The sequence below is a fragment of the Sinocyclocheilus anshuiensis genome, unplaced genomic scaffold, assembly GCF_001515605.1.
Source record: "Sinocyclocheilus anshuiensis isolate Anshui unplaced genomic scaffold, SAMN03320099.WGS_v1.1 scaffold715, whole genome shotgun sequence".
NCBI classification, from domain to species: domain Eukaryota; kingdom Metazoa; phylum Chordata; class Actinopteri; order Cypriniformes; family Cyprinidae; genus Sinocyclocheilus; species Sinocyclocheilus anshuiensis.
The window spans coordinates 92,348-107,449 of record NW_015551089.1 but is presented as its reverse complement, the minus strand read 5'-3'; the positions used below and the strand labels follow the sequence as shown (position 1 = coordinate 107,449).

At 38.7% G+C, this 15,102-nt stretch overlaps 1 protein-coding gene across 1 annotated transcript in view; it reads right to left on the bottom strand.

The window, feature by feature from the left end:
- LOC107662652 (protein Daple-like) overlaps positions 1 to 14,180 on the bottom strand; it is a 57,054-nt gene extending 42,874 nt beyond the window's left edge. The window contains 3 exon segments of the mRNA XM_016452731.1: positions 9,423 to 9,531; positions 12,179 to 12,279; positions 13,779 to 14,180. Coding sequence (XP_016308217.1) covers positions 9,423 to 9,531; positions 12,179 to 12,279; positions 13,779 to 13,838 — 270 coding nt within the window. The 5' untranslated portion in view covers positions 13,839 to 14,180.
- Between the last annotated feature and the right edge of the window lie 922 nt (positions 14,181 to 15,102).

The following is a 15,102-nucleotide window of genomic DNA, read 5'->3' as shown; positions in this document are numbered from 1 at the left end:
GCTGCTAACAAGTGAGCAAACTCAACACAAAGAGCCCAGGTGAGCACTGCTGTCACGTGACACATCAGTCAGAGGTCAATTTGCCACTTCCTGTTATCAGAAATCTTTGCCTTTGTGATACCTCCATAAAGCACTGTAAGATCACAAAGAACAGCAAAGCATAAAGTATACATGAAGTATTCAGGAAGTTGTAGAGGTAACTTTTTAAACTCATGAAAACACATCTTCAGGATAAAAATCCTAAATCCTACAAAACACAAGTGACTTAGAAATGGAAACCTTAAGCCTCGTACACACCGGCGCGCTTATCGCCAACGTTTTTCAACGTGTCTTTTGTGTTCATACCCAAGCGATTTTCGTAGGCGATGAGCCGAGTGAATGTGCAAATTCACTCCCTGACATTAGATGGCGCTTAATGAAAAACAGAAATACCCCGGTACACATCGAATCCTATTTGATCTGCAATTCCTCTCCATAACAACTCCCTCTTATCGAGATTTTTGTAGTCGCTGTCGCGTTTGTCATAAAGCCCTTTGTGTTCAGACACTAATGAAATCAGCAGCTCTACATTCACCTTGCCTCGATGCATCTTCTTCGTCTACTTACTTTCTCTTCGTCGTTAGGTATCAATGTGTGCTCAGCAAGACCGTTTTGTGCTTGAGCGCCACCAAGTCGTGTTTTACTGTAACTTCAGCAGCTCCAGGCACGTGAACAAAAGTGCCAATCTCATTGGTCGGCCAGTTTTTAACGCGGCGCGTCAAACCAAAAAAACGAGCCCGAGGCATTTTTTTTTTAAATTATGCTTTTACGCCTCGCGTTTTGCGCGTTGGTGTGCACACTCACATTGGCGCCCTTTGTTTAGTCACGAGGCGTTAACGTCGGCGATAATCGCGCGCAATATTTGTCCCGGTGTGAACAAGCCTTTAGGCTCTGTATGTATATAGGCACACCAGCTTTCACTTCCTATTGACTCTGAGGGCAGCAGCAAGGACAGAAGGGGAGAGAGAGGCATTCCAGACTCCCTGGCAACTCTAATTGACCTAGAGTGCCACACCACCTCCCTCTTTCCCCCAATTCTCCAAATTAAATAAAAGCAGCCTAGTGGAACCTCCCCCCACTTCTGTCCCATTCCACAGAGGTAGAGTGACCACCACAGCAGCTGGACCAAATCTGTGTAGATGTTCAGATGCTGGGATCTCGGTCTCCAAGAAGCCTAGACAAAAAATACACCCCAGCGGTGGAGAAAGAGATTTCTTGGCTTGACCAAGAGGATCTTGGTTAGGGGGGCTTCAATCATTACCTTTTAAAGACAGCTTGATCTTTGACCAGAGGCCCACAGAGGAGATGTTTGCTACATGTGTCACATTTGGAAGCAACAGATGTCCATCAAAGACACGTGGAAGGCTCCATATGGCAGCTAATAAATAGAGAAACCTTCAGTCTGGAGTTATCTGGAGCAAAGAAAAAGGGCCAAGTAGAGAAACAGACACACAGATCTCCCTTAAAACAATACAGGCTCAGCCATGACCTCCTTTATGCAAAAAAAAAACAAAAAGCATTATAGAAAATGAGCACTATGTCCATAAACAACAATAGGATGATGACAAATACTGTGTATCAGCAACAAAAAAAAGTAGGGTTCAAAACTTAGGGTTGTTGTCTCTTCAGTAGGGCTGTGCAATATTGAAAAAAAATGCGATATGCGATACGATAATGCTTAAAGTGCCACATGCTCAGATGAAACAGTTTTACTCAGCTGTTGCTGAGTCAGTTCTGTGAACTTCTATAACTATCTTGTGTCATATATATATGGTTATTTGTATCTATGCATGTATCAAGAGCTCCTGTAAAACCACAACAAATTCCTTGCGTTTGTGCACACTTAAGTGGTGAATAAAGCTCATTTTGATTCTGATTCTAATAAGAAAGCACCCCTACAACAATTTCTGAAAGTGAAGGGTGGTGTTTTACTCTAGCATTACATAAAAATGTCATTTTAACATTAGTGTAATCATTTTAACATGAGTTTAGGAACTGAATAATAAAATGGAAAAATAAAACACTGCTTAGTATTTACTCTATGAATTCAATATGCTCTGATTCTTATTTAAGCTACAAAAGTTATTTAGGTAAGAGCAGTGAGTGATTTTCTCTTTGTCTTTTGTTCATGGCCCCAAATATTGCAAGCTGTGGCGATATGCATATTGCAATATGTACATTTGTGATATTTCGATAATTTCGATATATTGCACAGCCCTACTCTTAAGAATGATTAACTTTTCTGTACAATGAGAGAAATTCTAAGAAAATACTACTCATTTAGCCAGTTTATGAGGCAACAAGTTTGTCACATAACTACATTCCCCATTATTCCCTGAGACAGCATGTGAATGATAACATACACAGACAAAGCTTCAATTACAAACCTAACATCAGACATCCTAATATATATCTTCCATCTTCCAGGAGTTTGGCCTTCCGTGACTGCGACAACACTCAAGTTGCACCAGGAAAACCATAAATAGCATGCTGTGTAGTGAAGCATCACGGAGGTAATGAAATGCAAAGTACATTTTAAACTGTGTAGAGCATTGCAATGAAGGTATATATTTTGACTGGCTGTAAACTGCAATTGCATCATGACCCATTTTTGCGTTCAATGTAGACAAACAAACTGGTCAGAACACAGTGTAATATCCATCCTTTGCTCTTAATTTTGTTGCATTAGCACTAAAATACAAGTAAGAATTTCTTTTTTTACAAGAAACAATTTAGTAGGAAATTCCCAGGACTTGAAGGCAGCATAATCGCGACTATTTGCCTGGGTTACCTCATTAAGATTTTACATTACAGCCTTTCCTGAGCCTAGTCTGCATTATTTTGCACAGTGAGCGAACTTATGATCTCACTAAACACATGAAAACATGCTGTGCCAATGTCTGCTGTGGCAAATTTTCCTCTCTACTAGCTTGGAAATCCATGGGCAAGCAATTGGACAAGTGACTGTCACTATTGTGCAGACAAAGTCTGTACTTTGCATCTTGTAACTGTTCATTGCAGGCAGAGATGAAAAAGAGAGAGGCAGAGAATATGGGACGAAGAGGGTATGAGAGTAAAAGAATGAGATAAAAAAAAGCCAGCTTTAAACAGTCCAGGTGGCTTTGTTTTTGGGTTTCCCACAGCAGCCGGTCTCTGGAGGGGGTTTCCTGTGTTCAGCGACAAACACACATGCCTTATATAAAGGTAATGAACAAGAGAGAGTGTATGTTCATGCACTCTCAGAAAAAAAGGTACAAAAGCTGTCACTGGGGCAGTACCTTTTCAAAAGGTAGACTTTTGTACCTTTTAGGTACTAATATGTACTTTTAAGGTACCAATATGGACTGTTTAGGTACAAAGGTGTGCCTTTTGAAAAGGTACTGCCCCAGTGACAGCTTTTGTACCTTTTTTTCTGAGAGTGTGTGTGTGTGTCTGCGTAAAATGCTGAAGTGAAGCATATCATGCAGAAATTAAAAAGTGTAAGGCCAGAATGAATGTTCGAGGAGAGCCCATGCCTAGGGCTGCTCGGGCATATGGCAAAAGGGAAACTGTACACCTCTGGGAACGGCCACTGTACGCGAGCAAACAGTAGAACAAAGAGCTAGCAGGCTAGCTCAAAGAGACACCTCCCTTCTTTCAGAGCCGTGGTGAAGAGAAACCTGAAAAAAACCCGCCAAGCATGTGAGGGACGCCAACTCAACACATGACTGTCCTCGTTTACAGGGCTTGCGTGAGGGTTATTCACTTAATCTACGAATGAGTCTTAACCACATCCTCTGAGACAGCTACAACAGCGAACTGAATCAAACTGTGCAGATTGTACATGTGGCAACAGTGAAGAAGGGGTTTTGCTTTTACAATATTGCATGTGTAACTGAGGAGCGGGTAGGGCTGCACGATAAATCGAAATGGAATCGAGATCGCGATTTGACAGAAGCTGCGATTGTCATGTGTATCTTTCAGTGAAGCACGGTTCTGTGATCAGCAGTAAATCTCCATCCAAAGGGCATTACTATCAAAATGCGCATGACAATCGCATTCGATTAATCGTGCAGCCCTAAGAGCGGGTGAAGGGGGCAGCCCTCAAATCTAATTCAGGACAGTTGGCACATCATTGTCTGAGACAAACACGTTTTCAAATGAACCATATTGAGGGCAATTATATCCAAACTCTAAAAGAAAACAGCTTTGGCTGGATGTCCAGACATGATGTTATGCGTTGTTGCAGGTCCACTGCGGTTCATTATTCATGGGCCCTGGGCAGATCAGGGGACCGGCAAGGCCACATATCTCATGTTCCAACTCTGAGACGAGTCGGCTTAGTTCCCACTGTCTGTAGCCCTGATCTCTGCGGTGGGACGCTTTCTGGTTAGCAAACACAGAGTCATTTTAGAGCTAGTCTAATTGGGTGAGGGGAGAGCAGAATGTGTGGGGCTGACAGTGAGAGATGACACTGGGACTGTGAACCCCAATCTGCAGTCCGAACGGATTATTATACATTCTCAATACCTTGATGAAACTGGAGCAAATCTGGTCCATGTAGATTAAATGACTCAATGTTAGGGTTTAAGCTTAAACCTAAATCTAGGCTAAGCTGGGAGAATGTATCATTTTGGCATTCAGCACTGGAGATGTGTAATCTGGAATCTCTTTCATAACCAAACGTGAGACAGACATTCGTCTCATGTGCAAATATTTACAGAGTCCAGATCACAAGTCATTAGAAACCTTCCAGTGGAGGATGTTGTTTTTTGATCTACCCAGGCTGCAGTAGTCCATGCACCAGAAACAGAGTGATCACATGCCATTATGTAAAGATAACCAATTAAGACCATCTTTAATTATTCCCACAATCTAGTCAAATCTGGTTTACGATACTGCTTCTCAGATAAATGAGTTACACCAACTTGTGCAAAATTTGGCGCCGCAGTGCCTGGGTGTGTTGGGTGGTTGCCAGGGACTAATCTATTGCTAAAATGTTCTGACACTGCTTTTCCACCAAAATGGTGCTGGTGCCAGTTCCTGGTTAGGGTGATTTGAAAGTGAACCTGCATTTCCACTGACTTGAGAAGCAAAAAATGATTTAGCAGATTACTTACCTCGTGTGACTACAAAAACAGTCTAGAAGCTTGGAAAACTTCCTACTCTCCATTCTCGAATCCAACTGGTTCTGCCATGGCTCAGTTTTCATTCAATAGAAGTCTAAGGGATTTGGTTGCAAATATGATTGGGCGCCAGGCAAAAAATCTAAGTCTTAGGGCTAAGCAAAGTATGCACACCTCTCCTTAATAAGCCTCATGATTTTAACTATCATTCATGTTCGTAGCACAAACAGTGTGGAACAAAATTTTAATACTTAGGCTTAAGGGTGTTGAAACAGTACAAGCAGTAGTAATAGCAAGACTTGCCTTAGCAAACACCACAAATTAATCACTAAAATCATATGCATCTTCCTTTATCACTCACTTCCTGTGGTGCTGCCGCATGAACATGCTCAGAAAATGTGTTATTTTACCCCTCATGTCAACAACCATTTTCCAGTTTATAGATCCTTTTAGAAATGTATGACATTGTTCGACTTGCTCACACAAGCATAAAAGACCAGTCTACGGCCACCTGCTTATCTCACTGACCTTCTGGGCCATTTCTGTACACAGTGGCTGAGACCACTGTTGACACTCAGACACAATTTAGTTTATGGCTGAGAGAAAACACTTTGCAAAAAGAGAAGACGTCAGTTCATCTCCGATTTCTGTGATCGCAAATAGAATGCTCCAGTTATTTCTGCAATTCAATCCAAATTGATGGAACGAGGAAGACAACAAATTGATTAGTTCTATTCATGAATGGTATACGGTCACTAATACTGATTGTGATTATACAACAGTATAGATATGTGGCATTGATTATTGATATTCAATAGTGTGGTTAGTGTTAGTATCTAGTCTTGGTATCATCTCATTGATGGTTTTCTAAAATGATTTTAACAATGGCATCATTGGTCCCATTTAAAAAAAATAACAAAATGTAGCAGAAGTCAATCCTCCAACCATGTTAACTGGTGCAGAAGTATTTGCGAAATGTGTTTGGAAGCAACCATTACCTTTTTAATTCCACTTGGTGCATCAAAACTTACCTTATATTGTTTGTAAGTGTTACAAAATGTTGTTTTTGATTATCAGCCAAATATTGCACTTCAATTATGTGTCAAATAAGGCAACACATTTTCATAGCAGACGCATAAGTGATGCTATATTGTGTCTGAATGCAAATTTGTTGATAAAAAGACATATGCATATTGCTTGTGCACATAGTACTGCTAGGAGTATAGCAAGTCTCAACTTCAACTGACGCCAAATTCATTGCACTGCTGTTTAATTATTTTTCATTTTAATTTATTTGTTATTATTATTTAAACATTACAAAAAATAAATTCTGCAATATAATATAATTTTTAAAAAAAAGTAAAGGAACCTTTTAAAAAATCCTTATTGAGCAATTTAGTAACCGTATAATATTTCTGGGTAATAAATGAATAAATTACAGATAGTAGATTGAACATCAGCTAACCATAACATTGAGTCACCTGATTCAGTGCTGACACCTCATTTTTTTATCAGTGTGTTACTATTATGTACTTGGGGCCTAGGTTGTCTGTGAGGAACCACTATATCCTAGAAAGATGTAAGTAGAAGATATTGAACAAAGAGTTAATGACCCAACTCCTAAAGCATTAGAAGAAAACAAACAGGCCTAATTTGAAGCGAGAGAGCTAATGCGTAACAAAAGCATTTCCTTTGGCCATTAGCCTGATGTCTTTAGGACTGCATTTCAGGGGGTCTTGAGGCTTTCAGTTCTTACATTACAGTGACCCTTCCCCCATCTAGACCCCCATATGTGGGTCTCTCAGGGGAGCGATTAACACCGGATAAAACAACACATCTGGTTCTGTTCAGCAGAGCGCTGACCCACATCAGATGCTCAAATGCTGTCTTTCTGAAGTCCATTTGCGGGGTCACATAGGACAGTTTCTCTTGGGCTGAGACTGAGCACTTTGTGTGTGTCTTGGACAAGCCACATGAGGAAACTGAGACTGCTGGCCAGTTTCAAACACCACAAACAACCCAAAGTGTGTATTTACCCCTCAGTGCAGAGAACATTAATGAATAAGCTGAGTTTTACCAGGCTGACTCAACATATCTGACAGAGAGCTCCTCTTCTAGTTAAAGTCTAGTCAAAGTGCTTTTTATGCCAAGGTGAGGGCACTTCTGTATGAACACAAACCTCTCAGTTACTTATTACTGAGCCCGTTGGGTGACCTATAAAAAACGAGCTCCACCCAAGCCAAATATGTGGTTAAGGGGGCCTTCCATCACTGGAGGAGTGTGCACTGTGTGTGTGATTTCTACATTCTGACACACTGCCAAAATCTTGCATAAAACATAATAACACTAATCAGTAAGAGGTTATTTTAATATCTCAGCTGCCTATTGCAGAGTGTTTATTTAAATGGGACAAAGAAGGGACCTGTTGGATGGCAAAAGCAGGGCAGGGCAAAAATACAGGCTAGATGTCCCCCTCAATATTCCCCCAATATTTAGTGTCCTAACAATATTTAACATGACAAAGTCCTAAGCAATAAAAGTGTCCATGTGTCCTAACAAGTCACGACAAGCAACAGACCATTTTGCTGATTACTTGGTTTTTGATTTGGGCAGTATTAAGGAATCTCTAAGGAAATTAAACATCAAATATTTTGTCATTGCGTCATTTTTCCACGCAAAACTGCTGTGCAACATTTTGTGTCACACTTGGTTAGGACTCAACATTAAACTTTTACCCCCAGTACAGAATATTTGGTTACATCCTTGCTTGAATGTGTTTGGAAAAAAGAACAATCTACAGAAATAATATATTTTAATTTGTAAACAAGAGTAGAAAACCCAGACAATTCCCAGCAACTGACACACAATCAGTCTTCTTTTTCTAAGCTGGGATGGAAAGCAGTGAGGTCTGAGTAGGAATGCTTCTGAGACGCTCTGCCAAGAGAAAAGGGGGTCAGATGTGGCAAAGGCATACTCAGATGGTGGGATGCTGCCTAGAACCGACCAAACCAACCAAAAGATTTCAACTCCCAAAAGCAACAACATAAAAGCCTCCTTCCAGCAGTAATTGTGAGTGAGAACTGTTTTCTGTGAGACAAGAAATTATGAGTCAGTGCTACATTTTCTCTAATATTGTGTTGAGAAAGACCTGGCCCTTTCATGTCTCCCTGTTTTCTTCACAATAATTACCATCATTATGACTACAGTCTCTCGTAAAAACTTTCAGCCTCTTATAGACCACCTTCAACTCAGGTCTTGCAAACCATTCTAATTCCTATATTATCCCAATGAACAATCATATAAAATACTTTCTAAAAATGTGTTCACAACATTAGTGTGGTATACAAGGATTTTAAAATCTGATATTAAAAATCTTGTTGATACAAATAAGCCAGTAATTATTTTCATGTTATTCTCATTAAATGGCCAATATAAAAATTCTTCAGTATTTTGTCTAAATAAATTCAAAATAAAACACTATTTAATTAAAATACTACTAAGATAAACAGTTTTTATGCCATTAGTGAATTTATGAATTACAACATTATAATGTACAGTATGAAACTGGATATTCATTATGAAGTTTGCTAACTATAAAATGTTTAAAAATGTTAAAAATGTTATTAAATTACTTGTTATAAATAAAAAAAATATATATTTTTTTATTTTGCTTTGGATGATGGCAAAAGTCATATAAATGTAAAAAAAATTAATTTCTAATATTAGCTAATATATGTCCAATATTTATTGATACTTTTTTTTTTCAAAATTTTAACTGATATCATCATGCATACATGTGTAATATGGATAAGCCATGAGGGTCAACTAGTCCAACAACCAACTGATTAGTTAAAGAGGTCTCTGATTGGTGGCTGGCGGACATGACACTAAACCAGCCAGATTATACCCAGTGACCAGTCATCCAGATAACCCACCAACTAGCTGATTTTGAAAATATATATATTTTTCACATCCCTAACTGGCTGCCTTCACATAATAACTAAGATCAGAAGTTTAAATGGGCTTGACGTAACAGAAACACTTCTATTAAGATAAAAACAATAAGGCGCCCAGCTACCCACAATTCCAGTCACATCTGCAGACAGGTTTAATCCCCACGACACCAGAATCACCACCTTGTGTCTGCAGAGACCAGCTGCTGTCTGGCATCAAACACAATCACACACATGCACAACGCTTTCTTTAAAAAAAAAAAGCCTACTAGTGGTCAGGAAGTACTTTTCCTGTTGCAACCGGACATGGAGGAAGAGATCTTACCTGGTAGTAGTTTTTGATGTGTCGGATGACAGTGTTGAGGTTCTGTATTCTCAGGTTGACATCATTGTTGATTTGTTTGTTGACTCGCTGATTCATGGGGCTTGGGTCTCTGTGGACCAAGAGCAACAAGAGTACATTTGAAAATCTCACATAAGCACATTTTTAATAAGGCTTGGCATGATGTTTGACTATCATTCCACAACCTAGTTAATTTGTGAGGTTGACTAGTTTGGTGAACCCAATTATGCATGATTTCCTCAAGACCAGTTGACTAGTCACTCAAACAACCCACCCCAAGACTGCGCTACAAATAATCATTATCTATCACTTTAATAAACTGAGCTGTATTATTATTCATTTTTACTTTAATTTTTTAAGTAATACATATCTTGGTTCATATTTTTTTATCTGATTAACATTACAGAAAGTTGTGCATTGAGTTTCTTGGCTTTCTTTTTTTATTTTATTCAATATATCATGACTTATTCCACTTGGCTACACTTGGAATCACTCATTCCTCTTTCCAAATCCAACGTTAAAACTTTATTTTTTGTCCATTTATTCTAATATTCAAATCCATATTTGCATCCTTATGTCTAGGAATGTTTCTAAAGTTGTTATCTGCCAAAAAAACAAAAAGCATTTTGAATGATCTGTCATTAATTCTGAAAACTTTATTTATAAGATACATAGTTTTGAACATCAATAATTTTACAATGTTAATGCACAGTGACCTGATCTTCAAATGTTGTGTATATAAAACCTACCTCAAAAACATTGCATTACTTTACTTTGCATATAGATTTTTTTTCTTGCATTACAAACAAATCTTTGTTCTGAATAAACTATATACATTACATCAACAAAAAATTTCCAAGTTATTTTGACAAGTAATTAGGCTATCATATCACTGGATGTAAAGGTTGAAGCCACTGAGTGGGTCCTGGTCTTGGCACAGACAGTTCTGAGGTCCTACATAGACTCTGTTTGTGCGTTCCTCATTTACATTTGTTTTGTGGGAATAGCATGCAAATTCTGCCAGCTTGGCCCACAAATTCCCGCTTGCAAGTGAAAGAACCTTAAAAGATCAGGGTCAGTTTTCTTTTTTCCTCTGCTGTCTGGCTCAACTGTTTTCTATTGCCTGAAGCCAAGAACACTGCATTGAGTTTCACTTTTTGTGCCATTTTACGAGCATAGATATTGCAACTGACAGCATGGTTAGAAAAACAATGATTGTTCAATAAAAGTTGAGGGAAGACCAATAGGTGCATGCAGAGGACATCTGCCAGACGGGATGCGGTAGCATATGAGCTCATTTACTAACAGTGAGGGTGTTTACCGCATACCTGGTGCGCAAAAACACTGTTAAGGCTAACGGTTTGCTACAGGCACACGGGTGTGGGAACATTAAAAATGGATGTGGGTAAAGAGAAAGGAGCCATGTGTACATTGCCCTCAACATTCCACATCTCCACTCATTTGTAATGGTTCAGTGGAAACACACTGGACACTTGAGTAAGTGAGTCTTCATACTAACGATGTACAAGAATTATTATTCTTGTAACATTATTCTTTTAAGCTCACATATACAGTATACTAGGTCACTTTTAGGTTGCAAAACTATAATCAAGTAGGTATAATTAGTCTGGTTTTAGGTTATCTTGACCCCAATCGAATGCTTTTCAAATTGTGATCAATCTTTTCTTCCCTTGACGCATACGCAAGTGAAACGGTTTCTCAAAATTTGAAAAAAAGGTTAACTGTTGCAATCTCATATAAATAACAGGTTGCTGGAGGTGAGGGATTATTGGCCAGTCCTTGCACCGATAGACAAATCATCAAAAGATGTTGTTGTGACGGGACATTAATGTTTACTTTTTTTAAAGTGCATGGATAAATAATTTATAATAAACACTTCAATATTGCATTAAAATTATAAGCTTTGATTTCATGCGGACTTATTGATTTCAGTAGGAAATGTGTCACAACAGGGAAGCAGAATGGGTTGCAATGGCAAACACCATTTCATGTTGACTTTAAGACAACTACAGGAATGAAACTGATGCAGTCAATGCCCTAAGTGACATGACACACAGAGAACTCATGACACCAGGGTACAATAATCTATCGAGGACAGCGAATACAGTACATGTTTCATCCTCCCATTAGACATGCCCCCCACCCCCATTTATAGAGAAAATATTTCCTTTGTCTGAGGAGGTCTACTTTTAAACCCCTGATTAAGGCAGAGAGGGTGGCAAAGCTTCTTCAGTAAAAGTAGGTTAAAGGACAAAGCTGATGCAGCGGGTCTGAGAGGTCGCTAACTGTAGTTTTATAAAGCTCAATCTAGATTTACAAACTCTAGGTGTCAAAATGTGTAATGAGCTGCTTTGCATAATGCAAATACTCTCAAAAGAAGAGATTTCCTTGTTCATTAGTAAGACACACACACGCCTGCCTAGTCACCTGCTACCCGAAACTTCTGTGGCCTAACATTCAGTCAAACACGGCAAGAAATTTATACTGCATACTTGCAAACTGATGTTACACATAAAGACCCTTTATTAACACGCTAATTATGGAAGAGGAAGAGGAACAAAACTGATGGAGCGTGAAGATTCGTGATGAAGTGTCTGCACAGTTGGATGGCAGGAAAGGATAGGATGTGGTTTCTAATGAAAAAAAGATAGGCCTGTAACAGCTGCTAGATCACAGTCGCACACACACACACACACAGTTCTGCATCTGTCACTCACATGTGTGTCATTATCTTATGAAGGAAGACACCATCCACTAAATCCATGAACATGGAGAGCTTGTCTTCTGAAACGGACCCAAGGGGTCCAAAAGTCTTGACCTGTAAAAAATAAATAAATAGATCAAATGAAGTAGGTAGTAATATTATGACAGGATGCACGCACAGCTGCACAAGCATGCTTTCTGTTTCAGAACTGAACTGCAGTGTACAAAATTTTAAACATAGATACTTGTAAGATCATTTTTAATAAATATTAAAGGGGTCATAGTCCTCTTTTGGAAGGCCAAACAAAGTAGTTTCACACGGCGGGCTAGAGTGAGTGGAGGTCGGTGGGCTTGAGAACGGTGCGGCCGGCGGGCATTGCAGCAACCACATGTGACGACCCTGGGCTGGACTCCGCTTCGTCCACGGGGAAAGCCGATCCGGCGATCCACAGCGCGAAGTTGATGTATTTCCTCAGCGACCAGCACGAATCAGCTCTAGGCATGACGAAGCGGATTTCGTCCGCTTTCGGAAGGCCACACAAAGTAGTTTCACTTTCACAATGAAACACACAGAACACAAACACACTTTGCAACTTTACAGATCTTCTTTATGCACCAAGAGCTTGTAACACTCCAAAGAGAAAGGAAAAATTGAAATCGCATCATATGACCCCTTTAAGTAAATAGTAGTAAACAGTCTGTGCTCAACTCTAAAGACTAAACTTAACTGTCCTCCCCTTACTATGTGTGTGTTTGTCATGGAACAGCACATGTCAACATGGTAGTTATGATGATTGTCTAATGTGGGTTAAGATGGTGACGTATGAGTTAGAAACACAGTGGCCAAAGAAAGCACAGCCATACAGGACACAGGGGTCAGGGTAAGGGGGGTCAGAGGAAGTTCCGCAGGTTTCGTCATGTAGGATGAAGTAGTTCTGTGCACATAAAGTACTAATGTTATGCTCTTGTGTGTACAGGTTTAAAATCACATCTAACTGGGACTCATTTAGAAAAGAAAAGAAAAAAAAATATATATATATACAGGTTTCGTCATGTAGGATGAAGTAGTTCTGTGCACATAAAGTACTAATGTTATGCTCTTGTGTGTACAGGTTTAAAATCACATCTAACTGGGACCAATTTAGAAAAGAAAAGAAAAAAAAAAATATATATATATACACATTATATTTGTTAAATTGCATTTGTAGAAAAATATTAACAAAAATACATACTTAACAATGACTATTATTTGTAAAACAATTACCTTACATAAGTAGGCAAATAAAGAAAAAATAAAATAAAATGAACAAATAAATAAATACAACTTTATCACTTAGTTATATATATTAAAAACTAGGTAAAATGTAGGGGGCGGGGGGGAATAATAATAAAATGTTGCAATACAGTTTAAACAATTGTAATACGCTCATACACATCTGCTAAATGGAAAGCACGTTAGACTCTTTCCACTAGGTATGATACAAACATAAAGCATCCAGCCCACATTTAGTATACCTGAGCTTTGCACTGTCACTGGCCGCTGCTGAACAAACTACACAACGCAAATACAAACTCCGCACACACAGCAGGTGCCATCATGTCTTTGTGACTTACCCAAACCACAAGCGGCGAATCCATGAAGTTAGACATGAGTTCAGACACTGTAATATCCATTTTGGGGTTAAAATAGTTAAAATAGAGAGTTAAAATAGTTTGCTGAAAGTGCGTCTAAAGAAATAAATAAATAAAAAACAAAATTCTTCTAAGGCTTTATGTACTCCACGTTACTGTCCGCCGCAGAACAATGCAAGGGACGCGAATCAAATCCATTCTGGAAATAAAAAGACATCCTTTGAGGTAACAGTTTTAAAACTTTTAAATGACTTGCAATCCAACTAGTGAAAGGTTAAGGATACATTTAAAAAACGCTACAGTCTATGCGGACTTGCGCGACTAAAGTTCGACTTCTCTCCATTTACTCTCAGCGATTGCTAGTTATTTTGTCGCCGCGCATTCAACCTGTACCCGCACGACCAGCACAGGAGATTGACGTGCTCAACAGCCAATCAGCTGCGAGGATCCTCAGGCGGCTGGCAGTGAATCGACCAATAGCGGACTCGTGGGTACTGGGTTTCGTTCAAAATGACGTAGCCAACAGCCAGAACTGTTGTCGGGACAACTAGACCTCAACGGTGCAGCTCGATGGCACCCTCAGCAGGTAACACGCATGTTTTTGTACATTTCGAAAAACAAGACTTTGTTTACGACATTTCCGTGCTTTTTATGAATCCTTTACCTTTAAAATGATCCAATTTGGACTATTATTACACACACTGGGTCGAATCATTCATTCGAATCAGTAGATTCATGTCCACCTACATTTTTTTGAGTCAAGTTTTGAATGCAACTTTTAAAAAAAAACAAACAAACAAAAAAAAAAATATATATATATATATGGTCCCAGGATTATTGTAGGTTTAATAATAGTTTTTGAATCAAAAATATGTCATTTGTTTAATTCATGGTCAAGAGAATCTTGAGTCTGTATAACATCTTTTTTAAACATTCATAGAAACTCGTTACCGTATTAATTTGTACTATTGTTAAGTAGCAGTAGTTTAAATATGTTCACATTTTTTCTCCATGAACGTCATGAACTAAACATCACTATTTTCTCATTCTCACACTTCTTACTGAGCATTGTCTTCTACAGGACAAGTATATTATATCAGTATATTAGCAGTATATTATAACAATCACAATCACTAAGTTTACTTGGTGAAAATAGTTTAACTTTACCTGATTATACTGTTTTAATAATCACTAAATTGGAGAGTAAACAAGGCTAACAAAGCTCAGCCATAAACACACTACAAGTCCTTTAACAGACAACAAGGGGCAATGGTTACTGCAAACAGAGAGTTTATTGATTTTCATA